Source organism: Wyeomyia smithii, chromosome 2, assembly GCF_029784165.1.
Source record: "Wyeomyia smithii strain HCP4-BCI-WySm-NY-G18 chromosome 2, ASM2978416v1, whole genome shotgun sequence".
NCBI lineage: Eukaryota > Metazoa > Arthropoda > Insecta > Diptera > Culicidae > Wyeomyia > Wyeomyia smithii.
This window is the reverse complement of record NC_073695.1, coordinates 168,678,082-168,704,821: the sequence shown is the minus strand read 5'-3', so window position 1 is coordinate 168,704,821 and position 26,740 is coordinate 168,678,082. Positions and strand designations below refer to the sequence as shown.

Below are 26,740 nucleotides of genomic sequence, written 5' to 3'. Positions count from 1 at the left end.
GATCACAGAATTTGTATCATGATCGGACCAGGGTGAATCATGATCGGACCAAAAAATGTATCATAATCGGACCAGTGTGCTTCTGAGACTTCAAGCGATTTTCCGCTTCGCGTGCTGGGCTTTACATGCACGGTGTTTGGTTTGAGCTTGATATATTAGATATTTTTTCGTGATTCTAAAATTATTTTCAAACATTTTTCATATCACTGCGAAAACGTTATGAATTATATTTGAGTTTCTAATACGGCAAATTTGCTTTTTCAATTTGTGGGTGTTTTTTCGGTAGCAGTTTCGTTTTACTGATAGCTCACTCCACCAGCACAATTTTGAGAAACGATGTATGACCAACTTGTAGTCCCCGAGTAGTATTACAACTTTCCGAATATTGCAATGCTCTAACTTTTTGCCTGAAGTGCGTTATGCAGCCAATGGTACTTGTTACGGGGGTAAACTCGCCGTGAAATATATTTCACAATCACTTCATTTTTTGAGACCTAGTTCCGATTCCATCTAAAGTGAAGTGACAAAAATTAGCTCCGTGAAGTGAGATTGACAGTGAAGTGAAAATGAGAATGTGACAAGTGAAATGAGTTTCCCAGCACAAAAATTTCTAAGTCCCAGAAAGTCGAGTTTTTCCGATTTTTTTTTAAGAAAACACCAGATCTCGGCGTTATATGCAAGTCTAAAATACTTGGTATCAACAAAAACTTCCATATCGACAATTGCATGAACTGTGCCTTTCGCCATGAGTCGAAAAAGTGAGAATCAAAGCGGTCAATTTGAAACACTACTTCCTTAAGTTCGATTGAGTTGAAATTTTGTATGAGGACATTTTTCGGAGAGACGAAACTTTTGAGCCCTATCGCTAAATGAAATTCAAACTCAAAAAGATTAGTTTTTTGCCTTACGTTTCCTGTGCCGCAGCTCAAAAACTCAAAGTCTCAAAAAAAGTCTTGTTACTGAAAAATAAATTCGATATACATATTATCATTAGATCACAAATCAATCAATTTTTAAACCTTTCTCACCTTCGTGAAATCATTTTACCGTTCAAAATAATCGTGAAAAAATTCCACGCAAAACGTCACATATGAATTTTCATATATTTTAATTTATCACTCTCTCGTAAACTGTTCAAAAATTCGCGGGAAAAAGTGCTTCCTAAACAAGGATGACACTGAGTTATATTTTCCCTATTTGAAGCATAGTGGACTATTTATAGTGAACTTTTAATAAATTTTTCTTCAGTTTGCGAACCTTACGTTGTTCTTGAGGTTTTATTCTAAAAACTAAGCTTCATCATTTTCATTCTGTTCCAATGAATTAAACATGAAATCCTTCATTGGGTATATCAAGCATAAGCAAAGTGAAGCAGTGATGTCTCAGAAGTAAGTTGGTCCGATCATGGTTCAATGCTGGTCCGATCATGATACAAAACAGGCTTTCACGTTTCACCAATAATTCAAACTTTAAAGCAAATATTTCATATAAAAACTGATCTTACATTAAATTTAAATGTTACAGAAGCATATTACTGGAAAATATACTGCAATCTTTGAATATTCGATTCTAAAACAAGACTTGGTAACAATTGTAAGGGCAAATTGTGCTCGAAAATAGACCAGTTTTAAAAAATTTTTAAAAATAGTAATACTTAAGCAATCTAAATGAAACCTTCTGAACATCATCAGAAGAAGTTTTTTGATGATGCGGGTACATATTTGATACAGTTTTTAATTCAATAGTTAAGAAACCTCGCATATAAAAATATGGTCCGATCATGGTACATTTTCTGACTGGTCCGATCATGATACAACACCCTAAATAAAGTACGTATAAAAAGGAAAACTTTATTATGAAACTGCTCATAAGCAGTTATATTTTCATCAGGTAACTCCAGATCAATTTTCTAAAGATGTTAATAAGAGTTTAAAATATTGAAAACTCTAAGTTTAGTGTTCGGTATCCTAGAGCTGTGGTGGCTCGTGACATATCAAGAATTTTCCTCCACTCTTCTCGGTTCTGCGCTACCCGTCCCAGACGTCTAAACACTCGAAGGTTCGCTACATTTTGGTCATGCACGTCGTTTTTTTTTTGTTTCTGGTGCCGATTTTATCCCATTTTCATCCGGCATCCTCGCGACATGTCCAGCCCATCGTTGCCTCTCGACCCTTTTCCGGTACATAATGGAAATCTCTCGTCATACACATACGCCTCTCCACACATTCGGTTTGTACTCTATCAAATATTGTCCGCAACGCTTTCCGCTCAAATACGGCCAGTTTCGATATATCTTCCGTGAGTAGCGTCACGGTTTCAAGACAATAAAGAACTACCGGTCAGATCGACTTGAACTATCCTACAGTACGGTCGCATTTTACCAACAGCTCGAGGCTAAGTCTTAGACTACCGAGAGATATTGAAATTTTGTTTTTCGCTTCCAACAGGCAGTCTTTTTAAAAGACTACCTGTTGAAACGCAAAGTAATAAATTTGTTTTTAACGTTAACGAGTGATAAGTGATTAAATTTGGTTTGAGATATTTCTATTTAAATTCTATAGTGAAGTGAAAGTGTAGTGAAGTTTTCCAGTTATGCCTGGAAAAAATAAAAAAGCCCGCTTTGATGCGGCTTCAAGGAAACGTGAGGCATCTCCTCCAAGTGACACTGAAATTTCGACTAACAGGTATGATATTCTTTCTTCCGTTGGGGATCAAGAAGTTCAAACTTCTCATACTGAGCATAAAGCCGTTATGAAGAAAATTAAAGTTCCACCTATTGTGGTATTTGTAGCAAATTTAAAAGCATTTCGATCAGAACTTTCATCATTTCTGTCGGATGTGAAAGTTAATTTTCAAATTGGCCGCCAAGGCGAAATTCGTGTTTTGGCCGAATCTTTTGATGGCCATAAACATCTTTTACAGTATTTGACTGAAAAGATGTATAAATTTTATTCTTTTGATGCCAAAAACGAGAGACCGTTTAAGGCTGTTTTGAAAGGTCTTTCAAATGACCAAACTATTGAGGAAATTAAAGAATGTTTGTCAGTATCACTTGGTTTTGCCCCCAACCAAGTAATTTTGATGAAACGAAAGGCAAACTCCAAAATTTTTCAAACTGGAATACACCAGGAAAATTACTTAGTACATTTTGATCGTACCAAAGTACATAATTTAAAATGTTTGGAAAAAGCACGTGTTTTATTCAACGTGCGAAAAAAGTGGGAAAATTTCAAGAGACATGGAGGAATCCATAATCTTACGCAATGTCGGAATTGTCGGAATATATATATATATATATATATATATATATATATATATATATATATATATATATATATATATATATATATATATATATATATATATATCAACGAATGGTGCCAGAAAAGTATTGTTTTCGCACTTGAAATTTTAGAACATTTATGCATATATTTTTACACCTACTCACAGAAGTGAATGTGACCGCTGTTCATTTACTGATTTATTTGTAAGCCCATGCCTCACGTCTATGTTCAGTTTTATGGCAGAGAATTCTAATTGATGGACTATTGGTAACTTTATTTGATTATTCATATCCCACACTAAGCTGTCAATGGATTGGTCGACATACAAATTGAATGGCCCGTGAGTGTTTACGTAATTAGTGTATAACTTTATATCAACATGAAGCTCAAAACAACATGTTTTTCAATAGGGGGATCAATTGTACCTAAATGAGGGATTAAGTCTCCCCTATTCTTTTTTTTTTTTTTCATTTACAAAAATTATTATTACTTCTTTTTAAAACAAAATAATTAAAAGTCTTTTTCATGATAATTAGACACTAGTAGTCTATCCAAATTTACAAAAGAAACAATATACAAATAATAAACCGAGCAGGAGAAAATATCATAATAATATCAAAACGATGCATAATAATATCAAAACCAAAATAAAAAAAAAGAAAAACAAAATAACAGTTTTGTGATCAGCGGCCCAAAACTTTTATTGTGATAATAATATCTAGTTTGTTTTCTGTTTGATGATATTCTCTATTTTTTAAATCAATAAAAAAATAATAATAGTAAAGACACATAAAGTTAGGTCCAAATACTTTGTTATTCTATCAAAATGAAACGTAGTAAATTGGATGAATTTAGTATACAAAATAAAGACCTCGAAATTTCAATCAATGAGCGGTTGCTATAATAATATGATTCTTCCATTCAAAGCGATATTTTTATGCCTACTGTAGGCATAAACTTCGTCCTCCAGAATGTCGGTTACCTATTACTTTTTAGGGAAATATTAAATTGAATTACCCAAACCACGGCAACCATTTGATACATTGGTAGAGATAGAAAACGTCCGCGTTACTTTCTCGTCACTTACCTCGCAACACTTTCCGGTCGTGGTGATTGTGACATTTAAGTCCTTGACAACCCCGTTTTTGCACCAGCGATGGACAATGTTTGCCGCCGTTTTGCGGTTTACGTTCAATTATCCTTGTCCGTGACATCATACCAGTGCCGCAGGCGGTATCGCATTCGCTCCACGGTTCCCATTCGCTTACGACGCAATCGATCACTGTGGATGAAGCAACATGAACGAAAAAGATTATCAGAATAGGATATAAAAAATATTACGGGATATCCGTGGTGACCACGGTAATCGAACGACATGAGAATAACGGAGGGATTTGCAATGGCAGATTCAGAAGAGAGTGGTAGACATTATTGAATTAAAAATTAATTCATTCACTAACGGGAGCTCTGGCTTTTCGGTTTTAATAAGGCTGGGTTCCTATAAATGCTACCGGAAATGTTGATAATGGGATGCTACAGTACTTCGACATGGCAGCATCACTATATCGTAATTATTTGCGGTTGAAATTACGTTAGCGTTAGCTGAAAATAATTTAAGAGGAAATGTCACCTTAAAAGATTATTTGCCAACGCTTTTTGAGATTTTTTTTTTAACTTTTATTAGGGGCTTCTACGTTCTACGCTTTTTCGAAGGAATTTTTCCATTTGGAAAAACAGTTTGGAAAATGAAGAAAGTTTTCTCGAATGAAACAATGAAACAAAACTAATGAAATTATTGGGTAAATCCTACATATATAATCGCTTTTAATATATTATAATTAGCCTTCAAAAACGTTTGTGTTAATCTGATGAATTGAGAGAGTGCACGCCGATTGCAAAAAGGTTTCTGGAAAAACTTATCTAAAGATTTTGATTGGTGCATTTTAAAATCTTGAGAACGAAAATATGTATGTACCGTAAACTGGGGTAACTTTGATCACCTGTACCTCTTTTTTGAAAGTGTGGTAAAAAAGCGCTCGTAGTGCTTGGGACTTGTCGTAATCCTCACTGATTGCGTGGATATATGTTCGCATTGCTTCTATTCATGCATTTCCTGCTATTTAAAGAGTGTTTTTCATGCCAAAATATTAATTGAAAATAAAGTGTATTTTTGGCGATTTTTGTTGTATACAAACAATCGGTTCAAGCAGATTCAAAACAACAAGTTGCAATACGTAAAGTTTTTTTATTTTGTTCCCAGATTAGTTCTTAAGATGAACAAATATTATAACAATACATTTTATTGTTATTTTTGCAAGTTTTTCTTAAAAGGTAATGTTGAGTCCCAATATTTTCCACAGTGTATCACATATTTCTTCTTAACAAAAACCCAATACGTGAAGTAACATGCGAATTTGGCCAATTTCATAAGTCATATTCCTCGTGGACTAGTTTTTGATGATTTTAGATCACCTTCTCTCTCAGTGGATAATCATTCATATATATTCTGAAAATTTTGTATGAATCTTGTACATTCGCCATTATAAACTGTTCACGTAGAATGTGAATGGCCCCCAAATTGCTTTCCATATTTATAAACTCGTTTAAGTCGTTTAAGGCTGTTCAATTTAGTGAAAGTAGCAAAGTGTACACCAAATTCATCAAAACAATGAAGTGATCAAAGTCACCCCGGAATGATGATTAGTGTAAAATTTTAGAGCATATTTAAAAACAGCAAAATTGTTGCTAAACTTTTGAAGTAGTGACTGAATCTTTTTCAATGCATGCCAGTACTTATTTTAAAAATCTCGTATAATATTGTTTTCAGTATATTCTGAAAATATTTGAGATACAATCAAAAAAGTGATCAAAGTCAGCCCAGTTTACGGTATATGAAACCGATGCGAAGAACTTGAATAAAGAGCTCTTCTGCTACATATAATATATATATATATATATATATATATATATTTCTCTGCTTAACGTGTCATATTTTCAATTGGAAGTCTTTTTGCTCAATTTGGTTGAAAGTTAACGTGCTTACCCGAAAAAAAATAACATTAAAAAAAACCTCAAAAGTTGCTGTAATTGTACATAGTTTTACCATAACTTAACCATGTTTTTTATTGTAACTACATCATTTTTACATTAAATATCATTGTTCAGAACAATATAAAACATTTTTTTTCGCCATTTTTACTATGAAAAAGGGGGGTTGTTATGTATCTTAACAGCATTTTTTCAGGCACTTTCCCCATACATTTAGAAGTCACTGACGATGTTTTTCATGGTAAAATTATTGTTGGTGGTAGATTCAACAACAAAAAATATTGTTAAAACATGGTAATAACAACAAACGTTCGCAAGCTTACAGTAAAAATACCATGTTTTTATGGTTACAATAAAAAGTATTGTCTATTAACTGTTTGAACCAGAAAATACATCGTAAATTTTTTTTCGGGTAGTGTACCATGGTAAATTTCATTGAAAGTACACTATTCATAGGACAGTAATAGTTCATTGGGGTTTTGCTTCAATCTGACTCCTTGTTTTAATGACATTACCCGCTTCTTTTTCAAATATTGCGAATCCTTATTCGTTTTTGAAAAAACTGAATTCTGGTATTTGTTATGTATCCATGTGTTAACACCGTAATAATCACTCATTAATACCGTGCTGGATCGAAATCCGTACACCTAAGCACATGATAATCTTCGACGGTCAATATAAAATCAAGAAATCACATATTACTTTAAACTGACATGTTTAGTTATAGGTCTACTTATATTTTATCACTATTTTCAAGCAAAATGATCAAAATCATTCCGAAATTCGAAAAAATCATGTTTAAATAGACCATGTTTTGAATCGAAATCCGTACACAGTTTTTTGTCTGAATCAAAACCCGTACACTTTTGAATCGAAATCCGCACACACGCGATATAGACTGGATCAAAGTCCATACAACAATAAATCAAACTCCATATAGATATAGAAGTACAAAAATGAACATCTTTTTTTATAATTTATCTTTAAATTAACGAATAAATATATTTTGAGGATCAATTGGTTCCTAAAGTTTCACACGGTTTTCTAATTTTTTATATCAGCTGAAATAGTGCAATTTTCGTAGCGTTTCGTAGTAACCGGAACGCCGGAACCTCTTGAAGCTTCCCGGTACGACTTTCCCTTGCGCACCTCAGTCACAGCTCGTTTGAAATTGTTTGCCGTATATTTATACTTGTTTTCTTTCATTATATGCTGAAAACAAAAAGAAAGTTCAACAATATATGCATGATACACACGCTGTACGGATTTCGATTCAAGCAAATAACAAGAATCAAAATCCGTACGGCACAGTTTTTGTTAAATAAATACAATTTACACTATTTATTAGACAATATATAGCTCGAAAATGACAAAGACTTACCTTTTCCATCAATTTCAAAAAGATTCGCAGAGTAAAACACTTATATCCCACTTGAAAATCGTTTTCATCTGAAGAACGTTAACATTAACGTTAAGAACGATACAATGAAATGACAACTGAAACCGATACACGATTTATTTTTCATTTTTAATATTTTTATTTCATGGCCTACTGGCGCATAGTTTAATTTAACAGAAGGCCAACAACTCAACGGATATGTACATGTAACTATCATATGAATTTTCATTTTTATAATGCCTAAAACTGAAGAATAACATCAAGGTGTACGGATTTCGATACTGTACGGGTTTCGATCCAGCACGGTAAACTTTAAACAAAAACTTCCATTTTAAACGATTTAAAATTCATGCGTCAATTAACCGCCAAAAGAAGTTATCTTTCCAGGGTTAAACAAACGAACCATCAGCATCTAACATTTTTTGGATGGGTATTCTACGTTTGCTTGGTAATTTTTTTACGTGGGACTACGTCTTTGTTATCTATACTGTGATGCATTCTGTAAAATTGGAAATTAAACTGGCAAATGTTCTGTCAGAATTCAAACGATAGTAACAGCATAACCAGCCCTCAAAGAGGGATTTTATCTCCCCTGTTATGGTCATTAATCGTAGACGATCTTCTTCGGAGCCTATCGGAAAACGGCTTCGAAGTGATAGGTTTTGCAGACGACGTAGTGATTTTAGTTAGGGGGAAGCACGACTGCGTTATTTCTGATAAAATGCAAACTGCACTTAATCTCACAGCTCAATAGTGTAGACGAGAGGAGTTGAGTGTAAATCCATCCAAAACAACTATTGTTCCTTTCACTCGAAAAAGGAAGTACATTATTCCTAAATTGCGATTGGAAAGCACCGATATAATGCTTTCCACTGAAGTCAAATATTTGGGAATCATACTTGACCAGAAACTAAACTGGAACACTCAAATAGAACAAACAATTATCAAGGCCACAAACGCCCTATGGGTATGCAGCAGAGCCATTGGAAAAAGCTGCGGTTTTAAACCCAGCATGATACACTGGTTATATAAAACAATATTCATACCCAGAATAACCTACACCTCGTTAGTTTGGTGGCCCAAAACCACTGAAACATCCACTCAAGTTAAGCTAGGTAAAATCCAAAGATTGGCCTGTGCGTTGATTTGTGGAGCTATGAGAAGCACTCCATCAAAAGCCCTAGATGCAATACTTTACCTTCTTCCACTTCATCAGGTGGTTCAACTAGAAGCGGAAAAAAGTGCTCTAAGGCTAAATTCTCCTTTCTGCCGCTCTAAACTAGTGTGGGAGTGCTAATATGAGATCCTGTCGCTCCGAAAGTTAGCTATGAAAAACCAGGTTAACTTATACTGGGTTCCTGGTCATTGTGGAATCGAAGGAAACGAGAAGGCCAGATAAGGGTCATCTACTAACTTTGTTGGCCCAGAACCTTTCTGTGGAGTCTCGCCGAGCGCTCTAAAAGCTGAACTCGGTGAATGGGAAAAAGCGACCATCAAAGCAAACTGGGATGTCATAAGCGGATTACGACAATCGAAAAGATTCATAGAGTTAAATCGCGGGAAGAGCCTCGTGCTGCTCAGATCAAATAAAAAAGACTTGAGGACATTCACAGGTCTTATTACAGGGCACTGTCCGAGTAAGTATCATCTCAAGAAGATAGACAAACTTGATGATGATAAATGTCCCCTGTGTGGCATCGAAAGCGAAACTTCAGAACATCTACTCTGCGAATGCCGAGTATTAATACAACGCAGATTGCGTATCTTCGGTAAGGGACACATAGAACCTACCGAAATTTGGAGGGAAAGTCCTGGTGAGGTAATAAACTTCATACGAAGTGCGTTGCCCAACTGGGATAAATGTGCAATGTAGCAAGGACATCAACTCGCCAAATAGTGATGTACCTTTTCGTACGCACTTAGAGTAAGGTGAAGCATACCACAATAGATCAAACAATGGTCGCAGTGGTTCAGTCTTCCCAAGGGAAAAAAAAACAGCATAACCACATGATGGATAACAATAACTTATGTTGTTGGATAGATGAAATGTTGGACAATTTTTTAATACGCTAAAGTTATCATTATTATTTCATTGCTTAGCGGTAAAAATTGGTAAAAAGTTTCAAAAGGACAAATTTACGCGAACAATGAACAATGTCTCTCCTCCTCAGAAAATCTCTAAACTGTAGGAGAATAGCTTTCACCGTGAAAATAACTGCTCTCACACTAAAAGTTTTTCGTAAAGTTTGGAGCGGCCCTCTTTCCTAAACAATTTATTAACCGGCTGTTAGAGCCTAATAAAAATTAATGTCTTGAAAGAAAACATGCGGGTAAAGGCATCAGTACCATTCATGTAGAGCGGGACGCCGAACAGTGGTCGGCAAGGACTGAAATCAGGGCGAAATCAAAAACTACTAAGAGTTACTTCCTAGATGAACGATGTCTTCTCGAATGTTGATCCTGAAACTATTGGCTAACTTTTGGCAATGACTGAGTAGTTCAACATTTCACCGCTAGGGCGGCACTGTCGCTAACTTCTCAAGTTGTAGGGAATCGTATTTTGAGAAACTCTTCCTTGGATATGAAGTTAGTACGTGATGTATTTTTTTTGAGAAATTTAGCAATTAATCTTAAAAAACATGATTTACAGCTACTTATAGCATGTCGATGAAAAAAACCCCGAAAAATCTCGAATTTTACGATCCAGATATATCAAACAAAGTTGAGGTATGCGTAACGGCTTTTAATATTTAGGTAGTTCGAATTTTAATCGCACGCTCGATTTTGTTTTGATATTGTGAACGTTTAGGTGAGAATTGCCCACAAAACTTTTTTGTTCCTGTCTCTATGAACACGAGGGAACATTTTAGTTTTTGAATGATCACGGGTATCGGCGGGGATACTAATCAAAACTCTACATAAAGTTGGAGTGTCAAGTATTATATTATACTTATTTTGTGGAGGACTTATTTCCATGAAGCAACTCTAAAAAGGATATCTGGAGATGTTAGAATGTTAGAAAAATCAATTAGACATTGTTGTAACATTCATTACTACTTCTGTATCCTGTAATAAATCATTTGGGTAAACAACGTGCAAATAGAGAAGTGTGATTCCACGAGAAGCCTACTTTCTCAACTAAGTTAAATGTATGACAACATTAATAATCCGAGCATTCTGGTGATTTTACTAGTTTAAACCCTGCAGAAATGATTCCCGAAGAGGGCTTGCTCGATGAATTAAGTTGAAAAATTGACTGTTTTCCGACCGGGATAATATCGAAAGAGTAAATTCCTAAAAATACAAATTTATAGAAGAGTATGAGCCGGTGAATGCTTGTGAATTTTTTGTCCATTCACTAAGATTTATTTAAATTCTTTTCTTTCATTCAACATTGTTGGATGATATTTTTTATTAGTTTTAACTCAACAAATACAACAATACAACAAATAATATTACCTACCGTGTTACCGTGAATGTAATTGTTGGCAAATGAAAAACTTATTATGCAGAAAAAAACAAAAATCAATCTTTTAAAACTTTAAATTCATTGTAATTGTTGGTTACTTCGAGTTTTTTCTGGAGCTTGTTGATAATTTTGTTTGACATATCTTCTAATATTTCCTTAGTAGTGAGCCTATGTAACGGCTCCGAAATTATTTTTAGAGTCAGAATAATATAAAAAAATTTAATTCAATCAGATTTAAATAACACCAAAACAATCCATTGGATTTAGGAGATTTGGTTTTTGAGGTTATAGAAATAATTCTGATTGAGACGCATTAGAAGAAATTCTTAGTGCTTATTCAACAACAACGATATGCCTGTGTCAAATAAACGTTCTTTGAACAAAAAAGCACTACAGGAACAACATCACCAAGTGTAAACGAAATTCTTTCGAGTGTTGTTGAATATAAAAAAAAAGGATTTTAGGGGAAGGCTGAGAATAGAATCACGTAAGTCACTAAACAAACGAATTGATTCGCTCTGCGGACTCTGTAACTTTCGTAACTAAAAATCCCTCCAAATACAGTGTAACATATAACCCCTTCGACTGTATACCATGTACTATTTTTTCTCCTTTTCTAAGAATTTAGCCAAGAGTTTATCAATTGTTTCATGAATATTATAATGGATAAGACCAAACATGAAAGCAATCACCCAAGTTATCGCAAATTGGTACCAAATTAATGTTTTCCAATTAGAGGATTACGAGCTCGATTATGAACTTCTCAGGTGGTGTTGGCAAGTTAGATAAAGAGCGTCGTTTATGTGTTTCGTTGCGTGACTATGAAAAAGAAAACGAAAAATATTGTACGACGACAGATGAATGGATGTTTAATGGAAGCGGTTTGAAGAAAGATTGAAAATCCGACATTAGGGGAATGCGGACGAGAATGAAAAATCAGACTTTACCATTATTATAATAGATTACTTTGGTGTGTTGTTTATTCACCTGACGAAGCAGGACGTTGATATATTTTGGAAAATATTGTTGAAGACATGCTATCACTCTATTCCAGTGTGGGGAAATTTAACAGCCACTTTCAAGTTATTCACTTAATCAGCTGAAGTGCAGGGAATCTGGATAGAAATCATCAAATTAAACTGAAAATCCCAAAGTGCACGTGGTATTTTATGCACCGTTTGTTAATGCAAAAATGAAAGACACCTCTGGAGATTTTCTCTGGAAGCGAAGCAAGTTTCCTGTTACTTGAGTAGTTATACTTGAAGAGTGGTCGCAAATTACCTTGGTACTCACAAAAGATGAATAGATGATGAGAAAGGGTGCATAGCGAACCCAACTTCTGACCTACCATCATAGGTTCCTTATAATTGTCCTATGTGAAAATGTGGGATATTAGAACCGAATTTTTGCAAAAACCTTGCTTGAGAATCCATACAGTTTATCTATAGATACGAGCTACAGGTGAGTCAGCTCATTAATGCATAGGTGATTCAGATGGGTCTTTACGAAATTTGTTTGAATTTGTGTTTCGTAGCACACTTTAACAAACTCGGCAAACTACCCGCCTGAAGACTACAGATTATCTTTTGATTTGATTCACCTTGGTTATATCGAACATTTGTTTGACGACAATAAAGAGACGATTGTCTTCAATTTCAGTGCCGACTTACAAAAACCAAAGACTATAGCCTCGAACTTCCAACTTTGACCTGCTCAAAAATAACTCTAGAAAATCCACAGGATATTATAACTAATCATCAGATCAAAGAGGCTCAGTAGGTACCTCCTGTTTCAACACGGTGAAGAAAATTTCTGGGCAGGAGTGAAGGATAAGGTAGAATGACTAATAGAAATATTAGCCGACATTAGTGTGCGTAGGAAAAATCCGAATATAAATACTCCCCTGCGGTAGAGCGCAAAGTTGAGAAAGAAATTGAGCGGATGAAATCTCTGGGCGTAATAGAAGAGTGGACTGGAGCTGTGGATTTTTGGAACCCCATTCTATTTGTGGAAAAAAATGGTAAGTGGCGAATCTGCCTCTGGTAAAAATACAAATCTGCAAAGCTTGTGTAGTGCGAAACCACAACTATTTTGCGCGAAATCGGCGCAATTTCTTTTTATAAACACACAATCATGTGGAAAGATTTTGGAAAACTATCAAAGCTATCAACTTTACACAATATATATTCGAAGTCGGATCATAGCTTGAAGGAATTGAAATAATTGCCCTGGATCTATTACGTGTGGTGAAAACTGTGAATAAATGTATTTGCATACACCAATTGTTAAATAACTATAAAGAGTACACTAAATAAAGTCTTCTAAAATTGGAAAAACATTGGACGACAAACTTTCGTTGATTGGACGAACATGATAAACTTCTGAATAACACAATTTTGAAGAAGACTTTATTATTAAATACTAAAAGTCACTTTTAATCTTTTGGTTAAACTACAGAATTAATTAAACAACATCAGGGGCAGTCCACGCTACTTCGCGAATCGATGCTAATTGATTATTTCCGATTTCACTAAAACTATCTACAATTGTTTCTTTTTGATAAAGTGGTCAGTTCTTTATGTGAATCAGTTCTTCATGTAGACTCATGTAGACTCACGACCGGTGTTTCAGAAGGATTTATCCAAAAATGTGACCGATGCATGAATATTTCTATCAGAAAAACGGCTTGTTTGATTGAAATTGTGTCTTCAACAAAGTTGTTGGTAATAAAATTGCGGTTTTGTGGGCCAAGTTTTCCAAATTGTCACAAGATTTTAAATATCTCAAAAAGTACCCTTTAAAAAATCCATTTTTTTTACATTGAAGATGATAATATTTCAAAATTTGGAGATTAAATTAAAAACAAAAAAGTTATGAACGTTTGAACGTTTGAGTATTTTAACATCCTCACTCACTTTTTTGACACATTATAATGTAACCAATTTTAACAGTACGTCTGTAATTCAGGTAAATCCAGATTCATAGAACCGCGAGCTGAGAGTTTTAGCAGAGGTTTCGCTGTTAAGGGGGGACCCTACTCTGGAAAGTTGAAAAATAATAAATTTTCGTGATATTTTTTTCGGATGTTTAGAGAAAGGTGAGGTGTTCGGGCATTTCGGCTATGGATTAAGGTATATTTGAAGATGTATTTTGTGTACCGTGGGTGCAAATATAGTGAGTATTACGCTATTGGCAGTGTTTTTCTCGAAACCATGTTTTTTCAACTGGTGGTAAATTTTTCTCAGCATCTACTGAACCGATTTTGCTGATTTTTTTTAACATGTAAAAATGGATTATCTAACTTGTTACGTAGCCGTTTTTTGATATCTGAGTTTTTCAATGTTTTATGATTTTTTAAATAGTGATTTTTCATGAAAAAAAAACAATTTTTTTACTAAAATGGCCGCCATTTTGGCAATTTTTGGAATTTTCAAAAACGGCTACATAACAAGATAGATAATATGTTTCTATATACTGAAAAATAATTTCAGCCCGATCGGTCTACTAGAAGCTGAGAAAAACTTACCACCAGTTAGGTACTGATTTAGAGAGAGCATCCACGTTTCCAGCTGCCAACAGTGTAATACTCACTATATTTACATTCACGACATGGAAAATACATCTTCAAATATACCTTAATCAATAGCCAAAATAGCCAAACACTTCACTTTACTCTAGACAGCCAAAAAAAAATATGAAAATTCATGATTTTTCGACCTTCTAGAGTAGGGTCCCCCCTTAATCTTGCGCCTTAGACAGTCCACGGTACTCCGAAAATCAATGCAGATTAATCATTTCAGATTCCGATGAAACTGTTCAGTTGTACCTTTTTGCCTATGCAAAATGTGACAGAATGTTTTACTTCTGTATCAGAAAAACGGTTTATTGAAATGGTGTTTTCAGTAAAGTTTTAGTTCTACACAGTGACAAAAAAGTCCGGTCACGTTTTTTGGGGTCGCCTGTAGCCTACACGTTGCATCTCTCTGGTGCCATCTATATGTCAAATGAAAGGGTTAACTTTGCTGTCCAAAGTGGTAGAGTTTCGTTTTTGTGCAGTTTGTTTACATTGAGTTGTGAGCCATGGCAGAGTTAAGAGCAGCTGTTATCGCTGAATATGTGAAAAGGTACAAACCCGGGCACATATTCAAACACCTAAAACCGCTCGGAATCAACCGGAAATTCGTGTACCGGACCATAAATCGGTACCTAGAGACCGGAGGCACCGAGGACAAGGCACGATCTGGACGACCAAGGTCTGTGAGAACTCCAAGGCTGAAAAAGATTATACGAGACCGGATTCGCCGAAATCCCGCCCAATCTGCACGGAAGCTGGCCAGGAATCTTCAAATGAACCGAGAATCAATCCGCCTGCTTCTGCGCAAGGATTTAAAACTTACACCGTACAAAAAACAGGTGGTTCATGGGGTTACCAAAGCTACAAAGGACAAGAGGTATCAACGGTCGCGGGAGTTGCTCGGTTGGCGCGCAGATGACGAGATTATTTTTTCGTACGAGAAGCTGTTCGTTTTGGAGCAAACAGTCATTCGCCAAAATGATCGAGTTTGGAGTGTGAGCCTCCAGCAAGCTCCTGCGGACAAGCTGAACGTTTCCCGGTTCCAAAATAAGACGTCAGTGATGGTTTGGGGAGCCATTAGCAAGAGAGGTAAACTGCCTCTTATTTTTATCGATAAAGGGGTCAAAATCAACGCAGCGTACTACCTGGACACGGTTTTGAATAAAAATGTTCTGCCTCAAGCTGAACTATTGTTTGAAGACGATTACTACTGCTTCCAGCAAGATGGCGCCCCATCCCACACCGCAAAGGTTGTTCAGGCGTGGTGTGAGGAAAACTTGATCGATTTCATTTCGAAGAATGAATGGCCTCCGTCGTCTCCGGATCTGAATCCACTAGATTATTTCATGTGGGGATACATGATGTCGAACAAATTGGATGCTGAACAAATTTGGAGCAATTCAAGCGAGTTATCACGAAAATCTGGGACGAGATGCCGATGGAGCACGTGCGCGCCGCCTGCGACGACTTTCCGAGACGTCTGAAGCTGGTTCGATCAGAGAAAGGTGGTGTAATTCCGAGATATCGTCTGTGAAGTATCTTTATGAGTTACTGAATAAAGCAATTAAAGCCAGATTCAGATTTTCTTCTTATTCTTTGAAATATTGGGATTTTCCTGTGTGACCGGACTTTTTTGTCACCCTGTAGTTGCGGCTCCAGAAAAAAATATATGTAGATTGTAATTTTTTTCTGTGTCAAAAAGTACATTTCCTTAAAATATATTTTTTTACATATTGAAAACAACAATGTTTACTACTATCTATCAAAATTTGGCGCCGGTAGAATGATAAATGAAAAAGTTTAAAATTTTTTTAAAAAGTAAGTTTTTTATTTGAGCCAAACTGGTTTGTTTGATTTGTGTTATGTCACCAGCAGAAATAATATTTATTGTTTTCGTATCAGAAAAAATATACACCGCAAGAAAACAATTTTTTTTTCAAGAATAAATTAATTTTTATTAAAAGAATAATTATGAATTAACTATCTCAAAAAGTCTACCTTTTCAATATCTGATTTTTTTTACAAAAACTACATAAACATTGATGCTCGTTCGAACCCAGTAAAATTAAATGCAAACATAACGTATTCTCAATATTCAATTCCATTCTACTAAGACGCTCAATGAAAAATTTATTAAGTAAATATATTATAATAACGAATAATTATAAAGGAAAATCATAAACTTCTAGGTAACACAACGTTTGAAATGTAAAAACGAATTGTACAACCTGAACATTTGGCATTTTCCAGCACAATCGGATTTATTGACGTTTATTTGAGTATCTTCACATTGCAGTACCTTACATGGCAGTGAGATAAAATGATTGTGTTTAAATTATAAATTGCCAGAGGTTGTTGCAGAATCTGGCCCGAGTTGATCAAACGCTGCCGGGGTGCATAGAATTTAACTTTGCGAACAATGGAGCAATCATATGTGTCTTCAAATTGCTGAAGGAATAACCCCATTTCATTGACGGTAATTGTCTAGATTATTATGCCAGCATATTTCGTATTATTTTCCATTCCACATGCTGCTTTTCAAAAGCCACCCGTATAGGTTTAACATTATAATCTATATCTCTATACACATGCTCTATGCATTCGACTTAATGAAATTCTATGTGTTGAAAATTTCCACAAGCACCCAACTTTCAACCTGATTATGGAAGGCCCGGCAAAATCATAACCAAACCAGGCAACGACGATGAGCCATGACTGAAAGCAAAGCGGGCGTAGAATTGAGTCTTCTTTGGGACTCACAGGTAGGTGGTACGATGGAGCAGGGAGGTATTTTAGGGCGGCTTATGTATGGAAAAGCTTGCAGACTTTAAGGACATGTATACACGTGAGCTTATCTGAGCAACCCTGTACTAGCAGTCTAGTTGGTGTGAAAGCGGAAAGAAATGAGCTTCAACAATAACAGCATTGTGTGTCTCTTCTATTGTCGGCTGGGTCTCACACACTGCCACGCAATGCCGCCTAGTTTTATTCGTGGCACATTATTTTGGCATTTTAATGATCGTAGAACTGAATTTTGGTAGACAATGCGTGGAAATGGAGAAACGGTATCCGTGATTAGTTTAGTTTTATGTCTCGCTTAGAAAAAGTTGGTGTTATCGAGAACTCTCTGGCATAGGCCATTTTATAAGATAAATGCAGTGACATGGTCTGACACTACTAACGCGAACACACATTTTTTTCTATTGACCAAAAATACGAAGAGCTTGATTATACACTGTACAACCATGATTCATGTTATAAATAAATGTAATTTATTTTGGGGAAATTTGTTAAGGTATTACGGTGTATATTTTTCTAAAAGGACAGAATAACTGTTCATAACTTTGCCATCATACTAATCGAACAAACCGATCTGGTAGGTATTGATTTTTATTGTTGTCAGAAAATTTTGATTTCATTTTTTATTTCTCCATGATCAGACAACCATCAATGTTTAGCTAATCTGTTGTAGTTTTAACAAAAAAAAAAAAAAACAGAAGTGTACCTACACCTAAAATAATAATTTTTTTTCTCGCTTGTTTTCCGTCGGTCTAGTTCCGCCACTGTTGTTGTGCCAATCACCGACGCCCAGGAGGCGACTCCACCCGATAACTCACGATCCGTTGATTAACAGACCGACGCCAACGGCTTTACTTCCTCATGCGATGGAAGGCGTGATCCCAGAGATTTTTCGCCTCAGAAAATCTCTCGGTATCGGCTAGGATTGAATCTAGACCAGTTTGGTTGGTTGTGAGTGGTTCACGCCACCTCACAACCATCGACACCTATGTCGGCGGTGGGATTCGAACCCAGGCGTCGAGCGTGGTTGGCGGAGATGTTACCAACCACGCTATGCCCCCGCCCTAAAATTATAATTTATTGACAATCAACGACTAAATATCCAATATAAACGTTTTCATAACATCTTATCTTATTGATTTTGTTTTCTTTATTTCTAAGGTTTAAACGACTGTATGATGGCCAAATGATCAGAATCAGAATGATGCCCAGAGACCTGAATCTTAACTTAGGTGCTGTTTTCAAAGATGACAACTTCCGTTTTCTAGAAAGCTGGGCAAAATGGGCAAATACCATCTAATATGTGTATTTCCGGTGTCATAATAATGTCCAGAGACAGGGAATAAGCTTTTGATGTAATTATAAATTCTAGATGGCGATTTCCCGTTTCTACAAAACTGCCAAATACCAGCCGATATGAAACTTCCAGAAACAAGGCTCAGAGGCCGGGAATCAACACTATACTTCATATTTTAATATAAGTGCGACTTCCGGTTTCTCAAAAACATCCTAAAACTGTCAAATATAATCCAATAATGATACTTCCACTACTTGCGCGCTGATTGATGTTGTATTTGAAGCAATAATTAATGATGAAGTTTGATATGTGAAATATGATATCATATTGATTTGTTCTCAAACGGCAGTGAAATAATTGGTTACACTGGTCGGCAAAATGAAAAAAAAGTGCATTCCAAAAACTCAAGGCGAAAAAAATGAAAGATCATAGCCATTCAACCATTACTATGAATTTTGGTGCCCCTAGCCATTACCAAAACGCGTTTTCTTACGTGAGAGTTTGCATAGTAATGGCTCGTCGGGATCGTCGCTTCAACGTTACGTTTACGAGAAAACTCCTATTCCTTGCCTTGGTGGTGCTACATTCCGATTCGGAACATGACCTTCTGTTTATTTATACACAGACTTCGCAGCCGACTGTTTAGTGTACAGGACACAATTGCGGGGCTAGCGCTACGATCCCCTACTGACACTAATAGATTCTCCCGAGCCGAGACTCGAACCTACGACGACTGGCTTGTTAGGCAAGCATCGTACCTCGAGACCATCTGGGAGTTAGTAGTTTTTAATTTTTTCCGGTTCAAGTTTTTGGAGGGCACCTGTGTTAACCAGTATATCAATGATTCCTTGATAAGACGTACGTAGTAAGTGCCCAGGACATAACATCAATATCGTCATCGGGGATGCGAATGCGCAGGTCGGCAAGAAGACTTTTCTCGCTCCATAATTAATATGGAAAGCTTCCTTTCTACTACGCACGATAATAGCCTGATGCTTATCAATTTTGTTGCAGCCTGTCTATAGTACTTATTTTGCACGCCGAAATCTGGCTGCCCAAATGGGGTGGCCTACTCTCAGATCAACCATGTTCTGATCGGTGGTGAGTACTTTTCAGACGTTACAGACGTAGGTCGTTCAGAGGACCGAACGTTGACGCGGATGAAGATATTCATTTATTTGTTATTATTCACAGTACGATCAGCACCACAGCGCGAGAAGTATTAGGTACAACTGCGACAATCACGCCCAGTGAGTGGTTTAACGCTGAATACCATAGAGCGACGGATGAGAAGAACCGCCCCAGACGGCACGTGTTGGCTACGGCTGTGACACATCAGAGCAGTTACTTACTTTATTATCACTTTTATGGTGACGGGTCATTGAGATCCTACGCCGAATCCAGAAAACGCCTCTACAAAACTCGGTCTCGAGCTGCTCCTGGCCAGCCCACTGTAACCTGCCATATTTCATCAGCTTGACATTATCAGCGTGTTTGTATACTTCGTACAGCTCGTGATTCACGCGCCTGCGACAAACTCCATTTTCTAGTTTGCCACCGAGTTTTTATCGCAGGACTCTACGCTCGACGACCCCCAGCGCTCACCGATCGGCCTACTTCCACGTCCATAATTCATGTCCGTAGAGCGCCACCGGGAGGATCAGATTCCTATAGAGCGCAAATTTCGTACGGATCTGTAGGCTACAGGACCTAAGCTTGCTACGCAATCCGTAATAAGCCCTTTTCGCCGCCGCAATCCGTCTCTTCACCTCGCGTCACGAGAGTGAAATTTAAAAAAAATCGTCGACCACTTCGAAAGTATCCATCTCTCCATCCATCTCCACCGCTGCACCAACACCCATAGAACTACCATGCTCTCTGCGAGCCACTATGTACTTCGTTTTTGCAGTGTTTATGATGAGTCCAGTTCTCGTAGCTTCCCTTTCTGAGAGCCGTGAAGCCCTCCTCAACAGCTTTACGGTCAACAGTAAATATATCAATGTCGTCCGCGAAACCCAGAAGCATGTGAGACTTCGTGATAATGGTCCCGCTCATCTGCACACCTGCTCTTCGTATTGTATCTTCTAAAGCTATGTTGAACAGCAAGTTCGAGAACCCGTCACCTTGCTTCAAACCATCTAACGTCACAAACGCGTCCGAAAATTCGCCCGCTGTCCTGACGCTTGATGTGAAACCGTCATGCAACGCACGTAACAGTTTAATTAGTTTTGATGTAAAACCATGTTCAAGCATTATTTGCCACAGCTCGTTGCAAGTTGTGCCATCGACACTTGTCGAGGATCTGTCTCAAGGTAAAAATCTGATCCATTGTAGGTCGTCCCACTCGAAAACCGCATTGGTATTCTCCAACGCGGCCTCAGCCTTTGAACTTTGAAAAGTTCGGCCGGTAAGCCATTCTTCCCAGCGGCTTCGTGATTCTCCAGCTCTTTGCAAGCATTCTTCACCTCATCTAATGTTGGTGGGCCCACAGCTTGTCCGTCCTTTCCAAATTCTATCCTGTTCCCCTCTACGACTCTCCTATTTTTCCACCGTTCTACACCACTTCAAAATGTTGCTTCCAACGCCTGGCCACCTTAGATTTTTAGGTAAACAGCTTCCCTTTCCAATTATTACAAATAGCAGGTACTGGCACGGTCCAATTCCTGATTTCGTTAATCGTTCTATAGAAGCTCCTCGTGTCGTGTCTGGTGAAGCAAATTTCCGCCTCCGCGAGGACGCGATCGTAGTGTTAACGTTTCTTACGACGGTATATGAAGTCATTCGTCTCTGTTACAGAGAGCGATCAGAACTTGTTATATCCTTATTCTTTTGACTCATGAATATGATTTTTTGCCAGAAATAGAAAGAAAATGACAGTGTATGCTCTCCTACTCTCGCTTAAACTCAACCGCTGCCGAAGTAGTTCCTTCCCCCACACATTCCCTCTCACCGCACCACACCTCTGCTGCTGTTCAGGCGATATGATTTTCTCCTGTTGCTATCCTTTCTTCCCGTAACTACCGGCCTATGGAGAGACAAACGCAACGATCGAATCGCTTCTCAGAGCTGATGTAGTCTAGTCATGTGTTTGTTTTCTCCCAGAAACCTATGCACCCTATCATCATTTCATTATGGGTTGAGAGGATTTGGCCTGTACACTTCGTGAAGTGCACATATGATGAATAAACGACGATTGCATCATATTGGTTTCGTTTCCATCACTGCATTCCTCTGGCCGCGGCGAAGTTCACTAACCTCAAGCCGTTGTCATTGGTGGTAGATTGAAGGCTGTCTTTACCAATAACGGGACGAAAGAACTTCTCTCGTCCGATTTGTGCGTTCGTATCTCCGATGAAGATCTTTATATCGTGTTGTGGGCACTCTCTACACGTTTTCATATGGAGTTTTTAGAACTCCTCCTTTACGTCGTCGGTTTTATCGTTTGTCAGCGCGCACACGTTAATAAGGCTGTAATTGGCTGTTTCCTAGTAGCACGAAACCTGTAGTACTGTAGTAGATATGGTACTTGAAAGAAATGACCGTGGTCGGATCAACCGCCGGAATTCACGTTCTCCGGTGTTAGGCCATTGCACTTCTTGTATGACTGCTACCTCCACTTTTGCCTTTCGTGGCTCTATGGCCAAGATGCCCGCGCGTAACGGTTCGAGCAGAGTCTTTACATTTCAAGTACCAAGTGTCCAATCGTTGTCTTTTTTCGTTAGCCTAGGTCTACACCGATTGTTCCGATTCGTATCATTCTCTGGATTGCTCATAGTATATTTTTTCAGCATGCTGCCTTGAAAGGGCTGCGATGCCTAGTCCCCCGATGGGGCTGCCGTCTTGGGTGTAGCAGGCGCGACACCGCATTTCATAGTTCAACCGTCCGCTATTTGAGCCTTCCCTGACCTGAGGATCCCGCTCAGGCAAGCTGCTCTTCAAGGAGAACAACTCCCCCTTCCCTGTCAGCATACAACCATGTTTCCACCGGTTCACCGATCTTTCCTTGGTTGCTGGAGGTATGGATAGGAGGTAGGGATAGGAGTTGCTGGGCATTCCGCTTTGGACCATACTGGGGTGGCTAGGAACACCAAAATTCACAGAAATGATTGAATATCTATAATTTTTAATTTTTTTTTTCGATTCGAGCTTTCAGGTGCACCTGTGTTGACCAGTGTTATCGGTCTATCGCCACAAAAGCAAAGTAAAATTGAGACCAGAGCGACCAGTCGGAATCCAGGTTTAAAACTTTATCTAATTCAAATTGGAATTTTGATCTTGAACATCCCTCAAAACCCATATAGCGGATTAGATCTTTGAACAATGTAATGTAAGCGCAGGAATTCATCCACTTAGCGCCGGGTGCAATTTTGTTTGATATGTTGAAATAGTAACTAACTTAAATGTTTTCTCAGTTGCTTCGCGTGAAGCATCAACTTTTTTCTGTTCTTAGACATATAACGGGCTAATTAGATTTACGCATATATACACACTAACAAAAAATAGAGACCTTATCATAGTTTTAATGAAATTTGAAGGTGGACATGTGAACTAGATGAAATCACAATTGCAGCTTAAAATAAGAGCTGTCGTCCTTTGCAATTTCAATCAAATTCACTTCTTAGTGCATTCAAAAAATCCAACCTAAATTGAAAACTAATAACCTTTCCAGTATAGTATATCCGACTTTTGTTTTGGAAGAACTGACGTTTCTGTCTGAGCAAATATGTGGTATTCCTAGTAAGTTGATAAATTTTCAAGTTTCAGAACTTATTGTTCGCGCTGTGTATGCCAATAAAGAGAGAATTTGTTCCAGCTTGCAGTAAATTTATCGATAAAGCTACCGGAAGAAACAATAGGTGCTTACAAGAAATGCCCACATGTTGTTTTCAACTCATAATCCTGGAGCAGCGATGTGATTTGCCGTGAGCCAGACTGGTGCGAACAACACGTTTTACCCATTAATAATCCGGCTGGTAAACTAGTCATTTTGAAAACTTCATAATACGTTACGAAACTTGAGAGGAGTAATCGCGTACGACCGCCAGAGCCGTGTACCAACCGGGTTAGGCTGAACGGTGCACAATGCTGCGGAAAGTTGGTATAGTCGCGATTTGTTACGTGCTGTTCCGATTAAACTCGTGCGGAGAATCTATAACGCGATCTAGCAATAAAACAACTATCGAGCACTTCCGACGGTTATGCCCTTTCTGGGTGCACATTGGTTTGGTGGATAACACACTGGTATTTCACTAATTCGAGCGCTCGACGGAAGTGAAACTTGACTTTATTTGAATTTTCTATAGAAGGCAGCATGCTAAGCAACAGAAATGTTAAAAAAGTTATAACACTGTTGTCGATTCGTAGAATTTCTATTTTTATCGAAGTTCAGAAAGCCCACGATGTTTCCAAATATCATGAGTACGCATGGCTGTTTGTATAACACGTAGTACGGGGTGCTTACATTGATTCATGTCAAGACTCATTTAGTTAGAAAAATTTGGTTTGGAAGGACGTAAGTTTGAAAGTCAAGAATCAATCATCTAGGTCGTTGAACGTTCAAAAGCTGTAATTTTACTTACTTTTCATTTAGAATTTGTGTGGTTTAAAGAATTAGGTGAATCCTGATTTTCAATTTACCCCATTCTGTAAATCATTTCGATGTGACACGAATGAACTGTGAACATTTACCCACTAAATATAACTGCTTTGCTTAAAATAAAAGAAAATTTTTCTAACAATATATATAATAATATAATAATATAATAATTATATATCAGCTCAGCGACGGTCACCACGAAAAACTTCAAATTAGCATTTCTATTTTGCAGCAATTGCGCCTTTGCTGTTCCACCAGTTCCAAATAGGTAGCAAACGAACTACCGAAAATATTTGCTCCTACACTTGCATCTAGCAAGCGCTCTCTTATCCTCGACAATACTTTTACATACTATGTTAGTGAGTAATCGGATAAAATTCGCTAACTGGCTGCATACTTCAGCAAACTTTTGTTTTGCTCTTGTGATAAAATTGGTAAAGTTTTTGGTTGCTAGTATATGTTTCGTTGCTAGCTGGAAGTAAGCAGCTAATCCCAGCCGGATTTATAAGAGTGGTTACACATTGTTAGCTTCGGAAAGCTTGCCGCAATAATTTACTCAAATGAGTGTCGCTAGTGTCATGCGGCTGCCGCAACTATTTTTTTCCTGTTAACATTTCCGAAGCATACAGCTAAGCGGTATCTATGAGTACATAGTTAATCAACGTTACCTAAAAATGGCTAGCGCAGCATTAACGTGAAGAACAGACGAGTCCATGAAAGAGCTGCAAAAAATACTAAGTCATGTCCAAGTGGTTCTAACCAGTGCATGGCATCCCATAGCATTTGCAATCTGTGTAGTTTCAAAATCTCCTGGCCTGCGGCGGGATGGCAAACATTTCCAGCATATTTGCACACAAACCGACACACTTTGGTCTATCGTAATCCCATTGTGTGACACTATGCAGACGAGCCTTGCAAACTGGTGTAGCTCCGTTTTTTGTGCAGGCGGTATGCAGTTTGTTCAGTCAAATATTTAACAGACATACATTATTGCGACAACTTTGCCATGCCCCGGAGTGACCAGAATGTTCGAGTCTCCGTTACCGGAGTGTAGCTTATTAATTTGGACGTTGCATTACGAGTACAGGAATAAGCAAGAAACACCATATGTGTTACTAGAATAATATAATTATGTAAAAATTTCACTTGTATGGTATTCATAGGAATTTCGTTCTAGCAAGAATAACAGGGTAACAGAGTGTATTGTATCAATTTTCTTCAGATCTTCAGATGATGAACAGAAAAAAAATATTATCTTGAACAATGACCCCAGGTTTTAAACTGGGCTTATCATAATAAAATGTCAATAGCGATAAATTAAATTTAGCTATTATCGACTTCGATTTAATATCAACAACCTTAAATCCCGCATGGCTAGGTAACAGAAGATTCTTCAAATCGATGGTTCGATTTGCGAAAATACGCAGCCTGCTTAAGCATGCAATTTATATGAGTAGTTTACAGCGGACCAAATCAAATGACGTTATTTCGTTTCATCAATTATTCATAGCACAAACGGATAGGACAACGTACCTTTCGGGAGATCATTGCGCTCTTCCTCATTTCACGATCGACCACCGATCCGTTTGCCATCGTTTGTATCGGAAAAATCACTCACCACATCCTTCTTTTTACCACTAAGGAGGCATACAAAATATTTTCAAAAGCCACTCGTGCCTACTACTGTGATGAATACTTGTTCAAGCGAGACTCGCGGGTGAACATCACGACGGTTACAAGCAGCTGAAAGGCCGATGGAATCGTCCTTCATCAGCAGAAAGCATAATAAAATATTCATGCTTTCTCGTCATCCCCCTAGCGCAAGCAAATACAAATCGAGCATCACTCTACTGGAAATAAAACACTTTTCAATATGTATCAAGTGCGGCAGTACCGGAATTTGGTCAGATTTATTGCTCTCCTACCGGTCCAGAATAGAGTGTTGAGAAGGCGATAAAAATCAGACGCTTTTGGTTCGTTTCTATCGGGAATATAAATGTTGCTTTGCTTCTAAATTTACATAGCCCCAGAGCGCGCTGCCTGTTTTACTAATACAACGATTGATTTAGAATTTTCACAATAGCAGCTGCTTTTTGCGCAATTTGTCCGTGCTTCCAAAGTACAGATACTTTAATAGAATTTTCGACAAAGCTTGTTTATAATTTTTGCTTTTTGAGGAATCTGGCATTTTTCGTATAAGATTAGAATAAGAGTGGTGGAATTATAATCTTTTGGACAAAAATTCGTAAATGTATGTTTTGTATGTCGGATACG

At 37.4% G+C, this 26,740-nt stretch overlaps 1 protein-coding gene across 2 annotated transcripts in view; it reads right to left on the bottom strand.

Annotated features, from left to right (window-relative positions):
* LOC129724209 (somatomedin-B and thrombospondin type-1 domain-containing protein-like) overlaps window positions 1-26,740 on the bottom strand; it is an 84,462-nt gene that overhangs the window by 3,577 nt on the left and 54,145 nt on the right. For both annotated transcript variants that reach the window (XM_055678909.1, XM_055678910.1), the window contains one exon: window positions 4,372-4,566. In XM_055678909.1, the coding sequence (XP_055534884.1) occupies window positions 4,372-4,566 (195 nt within the window). The remainder of the gene's footprint in view (window positions 1-4,371; window positions 4,567-26,740) is intronic.